This window comes from Nelumbo lutea, chromosome 4, assembly GCF_056320005.1.
Source record: "Nelumbo lutea isolate HS-2025 chromosome 4, American lotus-T2T, whole genome shotgun sequence".
NCBI lineage: Eukaryota > Viridiplantae > Streptophyta > Magnoliopsida > Proteales > Nelumbonaceae > Nelumbo > Nelumbo lutea.
In genome coordinates, this window is record NC_142687.1 from 27278955 (window position 1) to 27300133 (window position 21179).

The 21179-nt window shown below is 37.3% G+C and overlaps 1 protein-coding gene, 1 long non-coding RNA gene and 1 pseudogene across 3 annotated transcripts; 2 read left to right on the forward strand and 1 right to left on the reverse strand.

Annotated features, from left to right (window-relative positions):
- Positions 1-1793: 1793 nt before the first annotated feature.
- Positions 1794-3554, forward strand: LOC148854781 (putative carboxylesterase 6). The gene has a single exon (XM_088985203.1). It carries the CDS (start codon positions 2258-2260, stop codon positions 3293-3295), a length of 1038 nt encoding a protein of 345 aa, XP_088841329.1. The 5' UTR covers positions 1794-2257; the 3' UTR covers positions 3296-3554.
- A 4625-nt stretch (positions 3555-8179) lies between these two features.
- LOC148854782 (uncharacterized) lies at positions 8180-15469 on the reverse strand. Of its 2 annotated transcripts, XR_016094819.1 has the most exons (7): positions 15169-15453; positions 14876-15044; positions 9562-9910; positions 9418-9490; positions 9218-9264; positions 9031-9117; positions 8180-8397 (listed from the first exon to the last, which is right to left on the reverse strand). It is a non-coding gene; the product is annotated as an uncharacterized LOC148854782 (long non-coding RNA). The 2 variants fall into 2 exon arrangements; XR_016094818.1 differs by lacking the exon at positions 9562-9910 and having other exon boundaries at positions 15169-15469.
- LOC148854783 (pentatricopeptide repeat-containing protein At1g01970 pseudogene) lies at positions 10612-11645 on the forward strand (annotated as a pseudogene).
- Positions 15470-21179: the final 5710 nt, after the last annotated feature.

Below are 21179 nucleotides of genomic sequence, written 5' to 3' on the forward strand. Positions count from 1 at the left end.
TTCAAAATAAACCACAGTAAAAACAACTTAATTGAATGACTTATTGCTTTGTATTTCAGTAAATAAGGTTGCCTTTTTAATATTTACGCTTTTAAGCTTTCTTTCCGGGTTAATTACAATAAAATCAAATATTAATTTTGTGATAGAAATAAATCATTCAGTTTGGCCACTTCAGCCGTTATCAAAGAGCTCCTTGGTCGGGCTTCAAACATATAAATTCTGTAACGCATATAACATCGTAACGTTTGAACTTTAAAGTTTAAGCAAGCCGAGCCCACCAAAGCACGCCTCAGGCTCGAGCTGAGTTGCAGCAATCCGCTCGGATATTGACATATTCCTAGCGAGATGCCTACTTGGGAAGTGGCAAATCAATGAACTCAAATGAGCCCAACAGGGTGAAATCAGCAAATTTTTCTCTCTATCTATTTGACTTTGGTTAGAATCATCAATTAGTCAATAGTTGGTCCATCCATGCGTACACGGTTCATTGACAGCCCCTAGTTTTGCGAAGGTGTGATGTCGACATGATACAGCAGTAGTGAGCTTCCATGGTTCGTAGCTTTCTCTGACATGTGGTTCTTCTACAGTTCTACTTTACGGAAGAATACAATTAATGGATCAAGTAGCTAATCTCTCAAGTGCATACTACGTGGCTACTGTAAGCAACATTGAATTAAAATGGGCTACTTCGGTCTTCAGGTAAAGGGTTTCCGATGAAATTCTGATATCATTTTACGAAGCAAGAGAGTCATCTGATCTGTGGGCCTTGGCCAATACTCAAAAGAATCCGGCCGGTCTGACATCTTTTTCTGTGTGATTTCTGATTTGGTTTGGTTTGGATTAGATGGAAAACTAATCGATCTGTGTATTCGGTAATGACTTTTCATTCTCTATTCTTTTATAGTTTGAATAGGTACAGGATGCATCTTCCTGGAAAAGACCGTTCACATGTCTGGTGTCTCGTGAAAAATGTGATGCCCACAAAAGGCTGTTGCTTTCACTATCTAACCGTCCATGTCTTAGACCACTCCATGGATGATGGATGACGCTTCCTTCTTTCTTATTGTTTGTTTCTTTTCCTGCCCACCACCTACTTTAATTTGACCCAAATTGTTTTATAGGTCACACTTTTGGTTTTGTAGAACATGGGACAGATCTGGGTAGATTTTAATCATAATTTTCCTTTTCTTTTCCTTGAATTCCGATGTAATTGGGTGCCTACCTAAAGACTAAAGTTGAGCTGGATTATGTTGGCTCTAATTCATCCAGAACTGAAATTAAATTATTAGTATGCAAAAGTTTTTCCACTTAAAATACATCTAATTTAAACCGCACATTAATGTTTGCAATTTCTTATGAGATGAGGCCTGAATGGTTGGTACCTCTTTAGATGAGCAAAAGAAGAAATAGAATCATTTTATTCAATTATTTGTTAATATCCGGAAGCACAAATGGATGTCCAAAAACAGATTCGTTGCACAAATGGATGTCAAGATCTTCATTAATGAATTTATTTTTGGTTTTGGGGTGTGTTTAGTTGGATATGAAATAAGGGAAAATGGATGATTTTTTTGGTCAGAAATGTTCAATCGGAAAATTAATCATATTTCAACAAGAAATTAATTCTCTCTCTCTCTATATATATATAGGAGTTTCTGCAGCTCTTGGAAATTAAACTTCGCCCCATAGAAACTAATGATGGAACCCATGAAAATTCATTTAATTTTTCCTTCATTTCCATGAAGAATCTAATCTATAATTATTAGCTTATGCTTTGAATTTTCAATGGAGAGGTTCAATTCCATGTGACTTCCTAGATGTGCCCCTTTGTAAGATGGACTATTATTCCACAAAGCCATGCATATATTATGCATCCATGATATATGATATCATCACAAGACGGGGCTAGTCGCTAAAGTAGGTCATGAAACATGACTTAGTGTGTCAACATATATTGTTTTCAGAATGGTTACTATCAATTGTGTAAAAGCGTTGAACAATGGGAACAAATAGAGAGGGCTGGAATCCAGTAAAGAGAAGGGGGATGGAACTCTTCATTCTTCACTAACTTTCGGCTTGGCTTATCTCTTCTCTCTAGCTAGCTACCTCTATATAAGGAGATCTCCAGGGCCAAGAGGGGTCACACAGCATTTGCACTACTTCAAGCTAGACAAGCCACAGCTAGCCATAGTGATCGAAAAGCATCGATCGATCGATCATTTTTCCTCTTTCCACAATTCATAGCAAGAAAAGAAGAATGGCCACCATTTCTCTCGATCCCAGGCTGAACCTCTCCATTGCAAAGGACCATCGCCAACACGGAGTTGTCACAGATGAGATTGAGGGGATCATCAGAGTGTACAAGGACGGGCACGTAGAGCGTCCTCCGGTCGTCCCAAATGTTGTATGCACAGTGGCTTCAGAACCCGACGTGGCATCTAGAGATGTAGCGATCAACAAAATCACTAACGTGTGGGCTCGATTCTATGTGCCCAGATGCCAGCAGGGGAAGCTCCCCTTCCTTGTTTACTTCCATGGCGGTGGATTCTGCGTAGGCTCGGCCGCCTGGAAGTGCTACCATGAATTCCTGGCGAAACTAGCAGCCAGAGCCGGCTGCTTGATTATGTCCGTCAATTTCCGATCGGCGCCCGAGAATCGTCTCCCGGCCGCCTACGAGGACGGCTGTAATGCCGTGCTGTGGGCCAAACAACAAGCGCTGAACGGGTCTAATGACCAAAGGTGGTGGTGGAGCCAGTGCAACTTTACGAAAGTGTTCCTCGCTGGCGATAGTGCTGGAGCCAACATAGCGCACAATGTGGCCATCCGGCTGGGTTCCCTCGAATCATCCGAGGCTGTACCGAAACAATTCTGTCTCAAGGGGACTATACTGATACAGCCATTCTTCGGTGGAGAGGCACGGACTCATTCAGAGATAAACACAGCACAGTCCTCTAGCTCGGCGCTGAGCTTGGCAGCCTCGGACGTTTACTGGCGATTATCTCTGCCCGTGGGAGCCAACCGCGATCATCCTTGGTGCAACCCTCTTTCCAAAAGCTCGACCAAATTGGAGGCCCTGAAGCTCCCCCAAGAAACCTTGGTTTGCATCTCAGAGATGGATATACTGAAGGACAGAAACCTGGAATTCTGCACCGCAATGGCCCGCGCCGGTCATAACGTGGAGCAGCTGATATGCAAGGGTGTAGGCCATGCTTTTCAAATTCTGCACAACTCTCACTTCTCCCAGGCTCGAACCCATGAAATGATCTCTCGTATCAGTGCCTTCATCAACCGGTGACAACCGACCCATGATTTGTTAACCTTTTTTTAAAATCTATATAGGCGTCTGTTGTGTAGATTCTTTAGGTCGAATGTTTGTATGTAGTATCTACACCCGAATATGGAGAATTTTCAAGAGAGAAGAAGGAGGTGGAGAGAATCAAGCTCTTGACAACCCAATAACAAACAATTACCAAGGAGTTGAAACTTGAAAAGAGACCCGTAAAGTTGTGCTTTCTCTTCAGTTCACAATGGATTCCAATCTCTTTTCCTTCTTCTTTTTCCTTCTTTTCCATGGACGGATCCTTTGAGATCTTATCTGAAAATAAGACCAATTGTACAAAGATGGTGTCCGGCTAACTTTTGACCAACTCTCTCTGTCGTGTTACAGGACTACTTGTGTGATACATATAAGGAATCTAAAACGGGTCACATTGATCAAATTAAAGCATCAATCTTACCCAGCAAAAACATTAAGGTTCAATTAATGGTTAGTATCAGATAAAACTGATGCAAATTAAAAAAGAAATAAATTCATCCATCAAGACTGATCGTAGAACTTAATTACTGTCATTTATTCTCGATCAGAAAATTATTATAAAAGCATGGATTATTCAAAAGCGGCCAACTATTCCTCACAAAGGGGAAATGGAGAATCTTTTCCAGGGTCTAAACGACAAATACGTTGCAGATAGAACTCAGTTACTCATAATGCACATCGGAAAATAGTAACTGGTATCTCAACTACAATGAGATTTTCAGCTACAATGGCATGGAATTTCAGTACAATGAGATTCTTGTAAGTGGGTCAATACCAGATCTGAACCGATTTTATTCTCTTTATTTATAGAAAATGAATACTTGTGTTTTTTGAGGCAAACGACCGGATCAGATCGGATGAGCTGGACTACTCCGTAGCATCCAAACCCAGTCTTACCAACCGGACCAGTCCAGGCTGGCCGGACCACCAAGAAGCTGTATTAAAGTAATTGAATGAACCGGGCCTGGTTAACCAAAAATTATTCCATGATAACTTATCATTTCTACAATAAGATAAATTAGTATTAATTGAGACTTTGCTTAGCCAGTACCAATATTCTTCCTAAGTAGAGCTTTAAATGAATAAAGCTGTATTGGGTTTGAAAGAAAAAATAAGTAAAGGAGGGAAAGGTAGGCAAATCTAGGTATAACCTACACTTCATTATCTTTTGCCATCAAATCTATGACCTCACTAAAGCCTTCCCTAGTTAAGCAATGCTTTCAACCTGCAGTCGAACCAACTGGTCAGACCAGTCAATTCATCACCCAACCAGATTTTTTGGTCTGTTTTATTCTGGAATGCCTACTTGCAAAAAGATTATTGACAATCAATGATTCAGTGACCCAACCAATTGAACCACTGAACGGTTTGACTTAGCTAGGATTGGGTCATAAATCATTAGTTCTCTTTTTTCTAATCATTCTATCAGCAACAATGATAATCTTTATTTATTATATTTGTTTTTATTTGATATGATAAATATATAATATATGTCAAAAACATATCTTTGATAAATCTCTATGAATTGGTGACCCACCCAAGAATATTATTTGTTGTGTGTGTCTAAGCCCTTGTGATTGGGTTATTTTTCTGGTTTACCACGATAATTTTGAGGCATCATGAACACTAGTAAATAGCAGTTTGTTTGTTTCCCCATTTGCAGACTTTATTGAAGGTTCTCTTGGTCCCTCTCATGTCGTCTCTTTCTTCAAGGACAAGTGAGTTTATTCTCCCATTTGTAAAACGTTGGTTTTGTTGTCTGCATGTTTTCGGTAAAAAAAAAAAGATACATCATCAAATTCAAGGCGCATGCACTAATGCCTTGCAGGGGTGGACCTCCCCATACGGCCACACTATATAATTCTGAGTACAAGGATCAGGTGGGCCATTTAGCCACACTCCGTGATAAGGATAGTCATTGTCCAAATCCGCCATGAAAGCTGCACATAATGTAGCCATATTGTCTTCTCGAATAGTGTGAACAAGTCAGAAATTGGAAAATGAAGGGAGGCGGCAATATCTCAGTCATTCTTGGGAGAATCTCCCATTTAATGAACCTGGCATGGACTCCGATTCAGTCTGGTTTGAATCATGGATCCTTTTTTTATAACATCCAAACATGCCTAACATGAGCATGGAGCAGGGTCATCATTATTATTATCAAGCCTTCTAACCCCTTCAACATGTAATAGAAGATTTTTTTTTTTACAGGTGTTGTTCTATGTATATGATCTATGTATATGATCAAACTATAAACTGTTTATAATTTATTTTGAATGATTTCATTTTTATTCCTCCTTTTCAGTTTTTTTTTTCACTCGCCTATCTCAATACATGCATTTTTATTACATTTGTTTTATGATATGATGTTCCTTGACTGCCCAATTAGTTTCATATAAGATACAAATAGCTAGCTTACAATTGTTTTATAAAAGTTTCTTTTCAATCTTAGTGGTATTCATCTATCACGTGTTTGGGTTATGGTTTATTTGGCCCGAAGTGTTATGTGTCATTTCTGTGACTGCTTTATTACTTTGGCCATGTTGGTACTATGTCATTTGGGTTATGGTTTATTTGGCCCGAAGTGTTATGTGTCATTTCTGTGACTGCTTTATTACTTTGGCCATGTTGGTACTATGTCATTGGATAGGCACGACTAAAATAGGAGAACATCATACAGATAAGAAGTACAGCTCCACCGGAGATTAAGTCTTATCTTGAAAACCTCAGTGCATAACCTCATCCCGATAATCCCAGAAGCTTTATTCGAATCGGGCACGGATCTTCCGCTATAAGTAGGTAACCCTCGTTCAAGATAAGGGACTTTTGGACTTTCTAGCATCTGTAATGTTACTTTGCTCAGACCAGCATTGCTCTCTCAACTGCTTGGCCTGATCACCCATTCTCTTCACTGACTTAAGCATCAGAGTGCCTATCCGGGGATTAACTCCTCGGGCCTCTAACTCTATTTTTGGTTTCAGATCTTGTTGTGTGGATTCATCCTTCCACCTCGACTTCGTCCAATTGGCAAAATTATCTGACTACGACCTCAGTTCAAAACGCCTCGGATCGAGCAGCATCAACATGTATAAGACTCTGATTCAAAATGCACCCCTCCATGTTTTCCATCCCACTCCAATTCTATGGGCAATATCCTCCCCAATCCCTCTTATTATGAATTATCAAACCTAGGTACCAGAAAAAGTCACGTTAATTGCATTATCTCTTGATCTCCAATATTCTTAATTGTGTTCTTATTTGCACTCCAATTATTATTAAAATTACATACCATATATCTTATTTTAATCCTTATTCTAAAACTTGTTTCTAAGGTATTTGTCCATAAACTTAATTTTGCATTTAATCCTTTATTAATTTAGTTAATTAAAACTATGTCATCATCAAACAACATGCACCATGAAACCTTCTTCTAAATATGATTTGTCAATTCATCTATATACAATAAAAATATGTAAGGGTAAAATGTTGAACTTTGATAAAGAACCATGTAATTGCAAAATTTAATGTCTCTCTCACAAGTATTCTAAAGTTGGAGTGTGGTGCTTTCCCAATTTGGCCCATTCCATTGCATGCCTTAAGACCTGATTGTAGATGATTGCTCTAGGTAAATAGGGGTGTCGATTGGATTGGATTTGGTCCTATCCGATCCAGTCCAATGTGAGTCCATTACGAATGAACCAGGTTCAATCCAATTCAATGAATAATTTGGACCATTTTGGTCCTATTCAATGTTGGGACCATCCAATTTGTTCAAATTTATTTTAATTTAGATTGATTTCAACTCAAACCCAGCCCATTGACACCTATATTCTTATCTTATATTAATGGATTTTGGACTGAATCGGTCCAATCCACTATACCTTTTTGGTCCGTCTAAATTGATTTTGGATTGGACGGGCGTCCATTGACACCCTTATAGGAAAACACACCACAGGTAGAGTGGTTGTAGACTCCAACACTGAAGGGCTAGTTGAAAACAATCACTACTATAAAACTAATTATTTATCATAAAATAATTTTGTATTGGGATAACTTTTCGGATTTATGCTTTTTCAAGCCCAAAAGCACAAAGCCCGAATTTAAGGACTATATTTTGCCCTAGTATGTTTTTCAAATTAACTTTTACCAAACGTCCAAAACAATTCTTTGTCTCAACCTTATCTCCCACAATCCAAATCCAAATGTCTAAATAGAATGCAGTAAGTTGCTAATTTATTAGTTGACAACTGAAACTGAAATTCTTCAATTACTATACCATAAACTATTAAATTATTTGGTTTCTCTCTCAAAATAAAGGCAAATCGAATACACAATCATTGAAAATAAATAGCATTACAATAGTATAATCTCCAATAATTATTGAAAATCTATAGTGAAAATACATAACTATTGGAAATAAATTTATAATGAAAATACAATACATTATTAAAAAAATCACCTACAGAGGCAATAAAAAATGCCTTTAAAAACAGAAAAAAAAAATGCCTCTAAAAAGAATCAGACACTCAGGCACATCTGATAAGTGCTTCCAAAAATGAGATATATATGCATATAATATTGCCTCTAAAACACTGACACAAAGCATTTTACAGGCATTTATGAATGCCACCAAATATACATTTTTAGGGGCATTTTAATTAAATTTGAGGCAAATTTATTTGCCTCTAAAAGTAATTTTAAGAATTTTATTTAAGCTTCATAGCAACACTTAAAACTGCCACTAAAGTATTATTTGGTCTTATTTAGAGGCACTTGTGACTGGCTCTAAAGATCATTTATTTGTGTTTTGAAAGTTGTTTTATCATATGCAAAACTTATATAAACCTATTTACAAACATTTAATTTTCTATCTAAAACAATTCATTCACATATCTATTGAAAGATGATCATTGTTTCTGAATATTGTTTCATATTGATTGATACAAATTCAAAGAGAAAAGAACAATCCATCTACAAAAAATATGGAATAAAAAATACAAAAAAGAATTCACTTCCTACTCTAAGAAAAGAAAAAAATGTATTTCATCTTGACACCATCTACATTCTCTTTCTTCTACAATCTGCAAGAAAAAATAACACAACAAAAAGCAAAAAAAAAAAATAGTCAAATTAGTAACTATAATGTTTCAAAAGCAAAAGACCTTTAACCAACTAATCACATATACATTGCATGATTTTTACCTGAATAACAACATTTGAAATGTAGCTTATTCATAGTCTTGCATTAAAACCTTAAATCCATACCCTAATATATGTCAAAGTAACTTTCCATACCTTGTAGTTAAAACTTGAACCAAAAACTTATAAACCACGAATCTTACTTAACGATCAGATATATTTGTTTTCTGATTGTTTAGAAGGATCAATCCATTAGTGCTACTAAAAGCAGTATTTGATAACCTTTTGATAGAAGTTTTCTCGCATTCTAGGAGTAAAAAATAGATGTTTTCTGTTCAGGAAATCCAAACTCTAGAAACGTTCCATTAGGAAGTCATCAAGTGCCACCTATATTGAGTAAACTATTTAATTAGACTGTGGCTCAATCACACAGATTGTATGACATTGTCCATATTTAATTAGACTATGGCTTCACTTACACTCTGGCAAGCAGGAAAGAAAAATTACCTCCCCTGACTTCCCATCCCAATTTAACCATATATCCAACAAAGTATGATAGACTTTGCCATTCGTACCTGGAACTGTTGCGGAACAAATCGAAAGTTGAGAAACTGGAAAGGTATCCAAAGTTGCCAATTTGCCAATACTGCAGAAAACCACTCCTACAAATGGTGAACATACAAAATATAAGTATAAAACAGAGGCAAACTTCCTTGAAAGAAACTAATGCAAAAAATAAAAACAGAAATGATAAAACTGCACCTGTTGAAGCTTTGGCACTACTTGTGATGGCCTCCCCTCTAGAGTAACTAGAGTAGATAAGAAAATCCCAATGAAAATAGGAGAGAAAAAGAACTGTATCAAGTTTAGAAAAAAAATATGTTCCAAACCAGCAATTATTCGTTATAAAACAGTAAAGCAATGTTATGGCAAGTACTATCTCAAGTTGAAGAGAGAATCACCTGATCAAGGAGAAGGCGTAAGAAAGCACCTGATGCTCCTTGGAGAGTCACCAATTTACTCAAGTGCAGGTACCTATAAACCCAAATTTGAATTTCTTCAATGAAATTTCAAAGTAACTAGGTCACAAAGGTGATCAAATATACCTGGATCAGAAGGGCATATGGAATAGAGCAGCAATCATTTCGGGCATATGGAATAAGAGAAATGAAAGTATTTAATGAGAAAAAGCAAGAACTCCACAACTCAACATTGATAGTTGCTACTTGGGCAATCCAGGTCCACCTGGATATGGAGTAATCAGAAATTATGAAAAGGAACTCCTACTTAGTTACTGCAGACCATCTGGATAAGGAAACTCTGAGAGCTGAAACGTTAGTTTCTCCATTTGATATCACACTGAGTAGATCAATGAGCTAGACTGATTTATCCATTAAAGGTGACCGCCACATTATGATTGGATAGCTCACATCAGAAGACAAAGGCCCATGGAACCTGAGGTATTTAATAAGAGAAATCAAGCTACTGGTATCCACAATAAACCACACATTCAAATGGATTCCCAGGTTTGCATACAACCTAGAAGATATGCTACTCAGGAGGAAGTAAATAAAGTTTTATTGGACTGGGATATGCCTTTTCCTGGGAGGGACTTGTACAAAAATCACTTTTAAAGGCATAAAACTTTCTTTTCAGCACTGAGTTGTTTGTACATGTCCTTTGTCCTGCATTCCTTTCTGGAATGTATGATTCTTTTACATATTAATTAATTTTCTGATACTGATAATAAAATATCCAACTTACAAATGTAAAGAAAATATAAGTTCTGAATCATTACCAGAAATGCAATGTTGGGCCCACCAATGCAAATCCTAAAAATATAGGTACTTCATTGTAATGGTATCGGAAAGTTGTTCTTCATTATGCTTTTTCAAGTAAACATTGAGCCTTTTGGGTCCTGAACTGTCACTATCATTTTCATCATTGATTCTGTCATCTCCATCATCTGATTCTTGTCACTTAACACTTTGAGTTTGGCTGAAGTTTCTTGTTCCATAATTCTAGTCTATCTCCATCATCTGATTATTATGGTCAAACACTTTTTCTGGGTTTTAAAACCCTTTGTGTAATTTGAAGATACAGAGAGAGTTCTTCTTTCATGAATACCTGTGTTTTGAATAGTGGTCAAATTTATAATGGCTGTTTCATTTGGCACCCATGTTTACAGTTCCACTTTAAGGTTCTCCCAGAAGTGTTTTATTCTGACCCATGAGCTTGTGTCAATTTTTGTGCATGCATGCAATGTATTATCAACCATCAATCACCTAAACCTTCCACTATTATTGCCTGAACCAAAATTCTATAGCACAATCAATGCATCCCAGGTAATGGAGCTTGCCCTTGTACAAGAATCATTTGAAGCTAATGTCCGCGACTACACCAAGATAATTGATGGGTATGGGAAGCAAAATCGGTTGCATGATGCTGAAAGTGTCTTCCAAACCATGAAGAACAGAGGCTTTACCTATGATCAGGTAATCTTAACTGCTATGATTCAGATGTACAGCAAGGCTGGTTGTCTTAGGCAGGCTGAGGCAACATTTGAGGAGATCAAGTTACTGGGCTTGCCATTAGATAAAAGAGCATATGGGCCAATGATCATGGGCTATGTCAGAACCGGAATGCTCAGCCATGAAGAATGTTTGCTTAGAGAAATGGAAGCTCAAGAAATCTATGCAGGAAGGGAAGTTTACAAGGCATTGTCAAGGCTTACTCCACAATTGGTGATAGAAAAGGGGCTCAAAGGGTGTTTGATGCTATAAAGTTTGCTGGAATCACCCCTGATATTAAGTTGTGTGCACTTCTTATCAATGCATATGCAGTGGCAGGGCAGAGTGATGGTGCACGCAATGTGTTTGAAAATCTGAGGAATGCTGGGATTGAACCTAGTGACAAATGTGTGGCTCTGATGTTGGCCGCTTATGAAAAGGAGAATAAGCTTAAGAAGGCATTAGACCTCCTTATTGACTTGGAGAAAGAGGGTATTATGGTTGGCAAAGAGGCATCTGAGATACTGGTTGGATGGTTTCACAGACTAAGGGTAGTTGGTGAGGTAGAGCTTGTATTGAGAGAGTATTCTGCAGAGGAAGTTAAATATGAAATACACTTCATACCAAGTGAAGTGCATTTGTGGAAAACCTTGCCTTGGGAGATTGGACAAAACTTTTGATTGGGATCAAAAGTTTCCATCAACTATTCTAGAACCAATTATCAGGTTCTATGCCTTGGGAGATTGGAAATCTTTTGAATTTGTATGAACTTGATTTATCTAATAACCTTTTAACTGGTTTTATTCCCCCCCAGCATTGGGAACTTGTCTAGGCTTGCCAATCTAAGTTCGATGAATAATCAGCTTAGTGGAACCCTTCCCCATGAAATAGGTAAGCTGAAAAGACTACTATTTCTGGACCTGAGTTTGAATAAACTTCATGGAAACTTGCCTTCATCTATAAGCCATTTGGAAAACCAAAATTCCCTCTATGTTCACTATAACAATTTCTCTGGTAATATACCAAAAGATTTTGGCCCCAGTTCTCTCGGAAGTGTAAGTTTTTCCATTAACAGCTTCACAGGCAAGCTTCCTCCTCAAATTTGTGTAGGTGGAAAGCTTGTCCACCTGACAGCTGATCAAAATATGTTTGATGAACCCATCCCTCCAAGCTTGGGAATTTGGTGGGGACTGCCAGCAACTAACATCCTTGAAACTCAACCACAACAAATTAAATGGGACAATCCCATCCAGGCTTGGGAATCTGGTGGCCTTACAGTCTTCTCTAGACCTCAGTCAAAATTCACTCACTGGAGGAATACCACCACAGGTTGGAAGCCTTAGTCAATTAGAAAAATTGAATCTTTCTAACAACAGGCTTCTGGTTTGGTACCTCCTGCCCTACAAGGTCTGAGGAGCCTTCAGTCTGTTGAAATATCGAATAACAATCTTAGAGGTCCACTTCCAGATAGTATCGCCTTTAAAAGAGCTTCTCCCAAGGAATTAGTGGGTACCCAGGTTTGTGTGGCGAAAATGTGCAAGGTTTGCTCCCTTGTACTTGTCATAACAGTTCTTTCACAAGCAATAACAAAAACAGTAGACAAAAGACATTGGTTATTGCTGTAACTGTTTCTGTTACAACTATTGCCATATTTCTTTTGGCTTTGCTTGGATTCTTCATTTTCCATTGTAAGACCAGAGGCAATAACAACCTCCATTTTTCTCAGCTACTCAAGTTCAAAACCCCAATTTCATCCTCTGCAGTAGGGGTGGTGGGAACTGGGGACAAAGATGATCGAGGCAGATCCAAGCAGTTGATCTATTCAAAGGCCTACTCTCGGGCTCTGTAGATTATTAGGGCTATGGAGCTGCTGCTTCTTTTACAACTGACAACATTATATAAGAAACTGGAAGGAAGTAGATGATTCTGCCCCAAGCAGGTCAATAGTACAAGTGTAATGGTGTCCACCACAGTCATCATATAGCAATCTGAATTTTGCCAGGCAACCTAGGCATCAGGCACTGTAGTGATTAGAAATCACATAACAGACAGCATGATTATATATTCGGAACCTATCAGTGTTGAGGATTCAATAGTACAGATCTAAAGGTTGTTTTGACAGGTCTGAAAAGGTCTAAAGATATGAAGTACAAAAATATAATAAACAAAGAGGACTCTAATCTCTTAATAGGTTGCTTTGTAAGTAGGTCTGCTAACAGTCTTGTAGATGAGTGGGAAAAACAGGGGAAACAAGGAATTCAATGTATATGGAAAATTATACAACACAGGATGAGGAGGACTTGTGCTTGATACTGAATCTCACAAGGTTAGTTAAGTCGAGGCTGACAATCCCTCGCGAGACCATGGCCATGGTCACAGCACAGAGAACTGCCGGAATCTCCGCGACGAGATCGAAGAGCTCATTCGCCGCAGATACCTAAAAAACTACATCCTACGCGAAGAGAAATGACAGGGGGACCGGCAGGGTGACCGAAGGAGAGACGCTCCAGAGTCGAGCAGACAGAACGAGCAGCCACCTCGGCAGCTACCAGAAGAAAGACCGATCCGCGGGATGATCAACATGATCACCGGTGGATCCATTATAGCGGGGTGTACTACAGCGGCAGGGAACACCTCAGTCAGAGAACTGAAGCACGAAGCAGAAAATCCACCAAAACAACCTCAGATATTTAGGTTAAGAGGCAATTTCCTAGAAACCACCAAGGCCATAAAAAGATTAGGTTATGAGGCACTACCCAACTCATGGATAAGTGTTAAAAAATTGAGAGAAAAAATAAACAAAAGAAGCGAAGCCAACTTTTACTACATATTTAGCATAAAGATGTAAGAGATATTAAGGGCTGGAGTTTCATGCAAAACCAAGCTTTGGCAGAAACTTAAGGATCAAATCAAGGCAATTCCCCCAACTCAACAAGACCAAGCTATACACCCTGACAGAAACTACACCATTGCTTTGGCAGTACACTGGTCATGGAAAGATCCTTCACTTCTTTTCCTTTTCATCCCTCACTTACCTTGCTCCCCTAAAATTCAACCATTTTTTTATATAAGTATGATCACCTAAATACTTGGTTAGCCCATAAAATACTTGGTGTCTGGCCTCCCAGGCAAAATTAGCCACTAAGTTAAATGGTGAATGTAGGCATAGACTTAAGAGATTGTATTGATAAAAAAAATAATAATAATAATAAAAAAATAGACTTAAGAGATGGCTAAGTACCTCTTAAGTGTAAATGGTACAAGGTTGCTTTGGAGGCTTGGTATTACTAAGGCCACATTAGTTTCACTGTTAAAAGAGAAAATAAATTTTCCAGTCCTTAAAATCTCTGTTTTATGGCCCTTCTACATGGAAACAAACACAGAGGCATTTCTCAAGCAATTATCAAGTGTGGTAATTTTTCTTTGCATGGACGGAGTAATTTGGTAATTTGGAATTTTGGGTTTTCTTTTCATCCCCTCCCTCAATTTTCCATTGTTTCCATGCATCGTTAAAGTTGTATTATCAGGTGTGGTAATTTTTCTTTGCATGCTTCAATTTGGGAGGGAGGAATGCCAGAGTCTCTAAATTCCTCTCTCCTACAAACCCAGTTCAGCTTATTGTAATCAAGGTAGATAACTAAGTTGTATGAGAGAGGAGCTTAGAGATTTCAGTATTAATGCTGTTGTGAGAGGATGGGCAAATGCTTCCTTACAGAGCAGGATTGCTTTTTTTTTTGACAGGTGCAGACCAGGATTACTTCTCCATTTAGATTCATCATTCTTAATTTTGATGGATGGTTTTCTGGAATACTAAATCTGGAATAAGAATTTGAAAAATAGAAATTCATATAAGATATCAAGCAGACAGTGCAAAGATGTGAAGGAATGAAGGAGAATTAAAAGAACTCACGGAGCTTCTTGGAGCTGTGCGTAGACAGAGATGTTAAGTCTGCAGATCCGAGATTTGGAATCCTAAACTAGCACCAGCGTCCATTCTTTTAATCTAGTGTCTTTCTTCAAGTCTGCTATAGATATTGCTTTGGCCTCATTCTGCATTACAGCTTCCTATCCGCTAAATCCTTTGGAATAGAAAATGGTTATTTGGAGGGGGAGGAGAAAGATATTAGAATCAATTTGCTCTCAAAAACAAACTTCAAATGAACTAAATCAGAAAGAAAAAAACTAAAATGTCCAAGCCCTAACCTATTCGCTGTTGTTGTGTTTGAGGTGATTCGTTCTTCTTATCCACTCAAATCTCAAAAGAACTAGCCAAATCGATGATTGTGAGAAGGAGAAGCCGAACTCACTGCTTCAATACTGAATGGAGGAGGAGAAGGTGAAGCCGAACTCACTGCTTCGATACTGAATGGAGGAGAAGGTGAAGCCGAACTCACTGATTCGATACTGAACGGAGGAGGAGAAGGAGAGGCCGAAATCACTGCTTCGATACTGAATGGAGGAGGAGAAGCCAAAGTGATTTTGGGCAATTGGGCATAATCGTGATTATTAATTGATATAAGTGAAACTAGTTTATAACATTATTTTATTATTTAAATAATATCATTATTTAAAATATTAAAATATTAATTATTATATTGAATTTAATAATCCATAAAATTATAATTTACACTATTATTACATAATTTTGTTATTAATTTTGTAAGATATTATTAAAATATTAATTATGAAATTTATTATAATTATTGCTACTTTTAAGAATTTTTTTAAATTCGTTACATAATTTCCTTATTTTAGCTATTTAAAATTTAGTTATGTTATAATATTTTGTTATTAAAAATGTTTAGTTATTTAAATATTTTAATTTTTTGTTATTTGAATTTTATTTATTTTAAAGTTATAATGTTAAATATTTTGTTATATAATTATTTAGTTATTCTTAATATTTTGTTATTTAATATATTTAGTTATTAAAATATTTAAATAATATTTTGTTTTTATGTTAAATTTTTATCATTTGAATAGCATTCTTGTAAAATTATAATTTATATTGTTAGTACATAAATTCGTAATGAATTTTGTAAAAATGAAAATTATTAATAATGTGAATATTATTAAATCTATTATAATTATTTTTTATGTTTTAAATAAATATTTTAAAGTTATTATATAATTTAATTATAATATTTTAATAGACTTTAAATTTGTTAATTCAAATTTTCTTTAGATAGATATAAATAAAAAGTGGGGGAGAGGATAAATAGGAATTAGAGATAATTTAGGAGAAAGTGGGGGATAATCATGCCACTTGGCAAAGTAAGGTTTTGAACTGTGTAGGGTGCAAATTTGATTTGCTTATATGTAGGGTGCAAATTTGATGCTAGAATTCTCTTGAATAAATGCTCACACGGAAATGGAACACTTTCTCAAAGATGATTAATGGATGGAAATTGATAATAGTTAAATCTATAACTGTGTTCTATTTGGAAGCCAGTTTTAGAATTCTTCTCCAGTTGTGTTTGGAAATTTAACTTACCTAATTGAGTTGATACCACGAACATCGAAATCGCCAAAGCTTGCTAGGCATAAGAGCTTACTTGTGGAAGGTTTTGAAGGAAATAGCAGACTTGGTAGGCATAAGGGCTTACTTATGTAAGGTTTTGAACAAAGTACTTGGTAGGCATAAGGGCTTACTTGTGACGGGTACATCTCTTGTACAAACCAAGAATTTATCAATTTGAAACTAAAACGTATTTGACTCAAAAGTTTTGAATAGACAATAGATCTTTAAGTTTTATTTGTAATTGATGTTTTGATTTTTTGTGTTTCATTTTAATTTAGATGAATATAGAGAAAATAGATTATTTTAAGAAAATTAGAAATAAATTAAAAAAATAGGTTATATATATAGAGAGATTTAGCCGTTTCCCGTAGTGTTTGTAGATGAATATCTATTTTTATACATTTTTCTATTAATATCTCATTTATTTTACATTTTCTAACAAATTATATGTTATTATTTGCAGGTTTGATCATTATGTTAAGTGGATTTTCATTCGAAGATGTGCTATATTATTCAACAAATCGAATTTTTTTAAAGTCCTTGTACTTTTTAGATCAATTGGATATTATATTTGAATAATTTGTTTTGGATATAAAAAAATTATTTTTTAAATTGAAACATTTTTGTTTTAAATTACATTTTTTTATTTAAGTTGATTTTATAAATCAATTGGCATGAGATTTGTAATAAATAGGTATTAATTAAAGTGTGAATTAATGAAAGTGCAAGTGCAAAAAAGTTGTTAGTACTAATTCGGTATAAATAAAAATAAAAAAAGATCTAAGCCTAAGCCAGTGCTCATGTAACTGCCGATTTAACCATAAATAACATCTAATTCAGCGGTCATATATTATCTAAGCCGACAGTTCAAACCACCACCTAAGGATACCAAAAAGAATGGCAAAAAGCGAAGGCATCGGTCTTAAACTACCTAAGCCGGCAACCAAAATCATCGCCATAATAACCCTAAGCCAACGGTTCTAAGTGATCGCCGTTGTAGAGCAATTTGAACCATCTTCAACTGACCATCTAGCAGGGCGGCGGTCATTTGTACTTAAGTCGGTGGTCTTGATCTAAGGTGGTGTCCGATGTGGGGGTGGACGCCTAACCGCCGTCTTAGATCTAAGGTGGCGCCCTTGACCATTTTTCTTGTAATGGAGAGAAGCAAAGGGTAAAATTGTCATTTGTGTCAATATAAGCACTTATGAGAAAAATAACTTATCAAACATTCCCACCCCAATAAGTGCTTAAAAATATAACAAGTGATTTGAAAATTGGATTACCAAACAACCTTAAGTGGTTGTTAAAACAAGTACTTCTAAGAAATACATGTTTTACAAGTACTTAACAAGTACTTAATCACCAAACAGGACCTTAAACAAACTGAACATTGAGTTGGACCGGCCCAAAATGCTCCAAGATATTCATTGGATAGGATTGGACCTGATCCATTTGTAATGGACTCAAATCCGATCCAATTGACACCCCTAAATCTCATCACCTTATAGTTCGGCCCATTTATCTGACACCGCTCTCTGCAAAGAAGTATGCAACCCCAGACAAATTATTAGTTACAAATGTATCCCATCACCTTATATTAATGAAGTTGGTTTCTGGTCATTGAATTCTACCTTTTCTATTATAATTATAGGGGAAAATTCCCAATAGGTACCCTGTAATTTAGGCCGAGTGCCAATTTAGTATCCAAACTTTAAAACCAACAATCTAATACCCGAACTTTCATTTTGCGACAATATAATACCCGGTGTTAACCAGCCATTAAGTGGAATGCAAAAAGATAAAAATGCCCTTCAAGTGTAAACTCCCAACTTTTCACAATTACGAACCATTCTTCCATTAATGTATCCTCCCGCATGAAGCAACTGTCTAAGAAGATGCCACCCCATTGTAGGGGAAACACTGGGGAAGGATGGTACAAGCCTCAGCATAGCACAATACATAGTCAAGCAAGGAGAGGTCCCCATGGCATTGGGAAAGGACGAAGTTAGCATCAGGTCCTGAGCCCACGACTGAGGTTACTAGTAGTCCGCATTTGGTTACTGATGTTCTTCATGGTGGCGACGAAGTCGGGGACAAAGGCTGTGGTACTACGCTCTTTTTTATGCCCGCAAAATATTTTCACTGTTTGGGTTCTTGGGTCTCCTACTGCTGTTTTCAGTAGTAGAGATACTATGAAAAAAAAGAGGAAAGATAGTGAATGAGCTAAGGCCGACTTCCTCATCTTTTCCTAAATTGAGTGCAAAGTGCTTTGCTTTCTTCTTCTTCGTTCTCTTTTGATGCTTTCGTCTGTGGCATAGACCAGAGAGAGAGAGAGAATAATCAGCCTAACCGAATCGATAATAATGAACATTGCTGTGTTTTGTGATCGATTCCTGTAATTGAATATTTTATACAAAAAAAAATCCTATTCAATCATCATGAAATTAGAAGAGTGATAACTATGCCATCAGCGAGGATGGGATTGAATTGTTGATCCAGGGTCCCTTCTCTGATAATTAAGGGTGTGTCAATGCTAAGACAATTGCTTATACAACCCGAAATTTATTTTTCCGTTGCTCATTAAAGTGGATTCAAGTTAAAGAGTAGTTGGACATTCCTCTCTATATATTTATATTTTTATTGAGAAATTTATTCTAAGGGTTTTGGGATTTTCCGTTCACATGGATTCATTCTTCTATATTCCGTGTTCATGGACTAGGCTCATCAACCCTAACTCAGAAACTAGATTTGTTCCTCACGGGCCACGCTTCACATCGATGGCTAAGTTGGCCTTAAGAGACACGTGGCCATCCACTTATCGCTCATTCACTTCAACCACGTCAGCACGGCCCGGCCAACTCCGTGGCATACACCGACTCTGCGGCCCCGTCTGCACTACGCTATTACTGTATCCCCCCATCCTATCCTCTCAACCACGTCAGCTATGCGTCATGCGGATAAGCACAACTACGGAGAGGAGGAGAAAGGAGGACAACTCCGCTGGGGAGTAGAACTCTATCCCAAAAACCTCGGCGGTTAACCTCATCCTGGCAACCCCGGAAGTCCAATTCGACCAGGACACAGATCTTCGGCTATAAAGAGGGATTCCCCGCTCAAGGTAAGGGATTCGAACTTATGACAACCAGACTGTTACTCTGCTTGGACCAGCACCCTTGTTGCTCGGCCCGACCATCCACTACCTTCTATTGATTTGAGCGTTGGAGTACCTATCTAGAGATAACTCTTTGGGCCTCTGACTTCCCTTTCTTGGTCACAGGTCTTGAAGCACAGTCTCGTCCTACCACCTCGACACCGCCCTGTTGGCAAGGACTCCCTGGTTACTCTCCTCAATTCGTGCACCACCTCAGATTAAGCAGCATCAATAACTAATAAGAATTTTGCATTCAAGTTGAAACAAGTAAACAAGACACGTTGAGAACGTGTTCGCTTTGCCGTTAGTGGAACCCTCGCCATTCTCACATCAATAAGCTCTTTGCTCATGACGATTATCAATCTTTATCATTTCTTGAATAATGGCCTCTCCTCTGAACCATTTGAACAATTTTGGAGTTTTAGCTTTCTTCTCTACCAAATTTTGTGTATGTGTTGTCTCCAACCAGAACTGGTGGACCATTTGAAGGTTTAAACTCAAATCTTATTGAAAGAGGACACTACGATAGGATTTGATTCAATTCATCTTTTTTTTCAAAACCTGTTAATCCAGATCCACATGCAGATAATGATGGTTGATGCATGGAAAGATGCACCATTTCCAGGAAATAGAAATTTTCTTGTTGCAAATCTCCAACCCTATAAATTCAGGACAGAGCTATTAGGAAACAGCTACCACCTCCCAGTTGTTGTAGAGGAAATGGCAGCATTTGAATCGTCACAGTTCTCCAATTGCATGAACAACTACAATTTATAGTTCCTTTTCTTTGAGTTCTCTCCAATTAATGTCTTCGTCTTAGAAGAAAAGGATCCTTTGTTCCAAAAGAGAAGTGTTGCTGAGGCTGCGTTTTGATCAATGTGGTGTAAATACTAGACCGGAGAAGTTATACAACATTGGAGTTCTGCACTCATTGGTTTTAAAAAAATAGCGGTTATAGATGTAAAGATTTACATTGTTTTTATGAGAGAAAATTTCCTCGATTGTCAATGTAAAATTTGACTTATTGTGGAGTCAAAATTTACATTGACAATCGAGGAAATTTTCTCTCATAAAAACAATGTAAATCTGGGAGAACTACACACACTATCTCTTGGGGCAAGATATGTAGACATAAACAACAAGGTGGACAGGACTTCAGATCTTATGGGATCATGAACAAGGCCATGTTTGGGAAACAAATTTGGCGGCTCTTATGTGATAACAAGGGTATCTGGAGCAAGCAAATAAAAGCCAAATATTTCCCTCATGCCTCTCTATTTGTTGCTCCAAAAACCAGAACTAGCTCATACTAGTGAAAACAAGCTCACTCCATGCTACCACAGTTAAAGACAAACTTACTGTGGTCAATCAAAGATGGCTGAGACACCCTAGCCATTACTGACCCGTGGATACCCACTTTACCGGGGCACATCCCAAGTCTGAACCCCTTGATATCTGAACCACAAGTCAAGAACCTGAAGGTCTCAGAACTCCTCACCCCAGAAGGTTCTTGGGACACTTCCAAACTAAACATTCTCTTCC

Coding starts and splice junctions, on each gene's coding strand:
- LOC148854781 (XM_088985203.1), top strand. CDS start 2,258: ATGGCCACCATTTCTCTCGATCCCAGGCTGAACCTCTCCATTGCAAAG.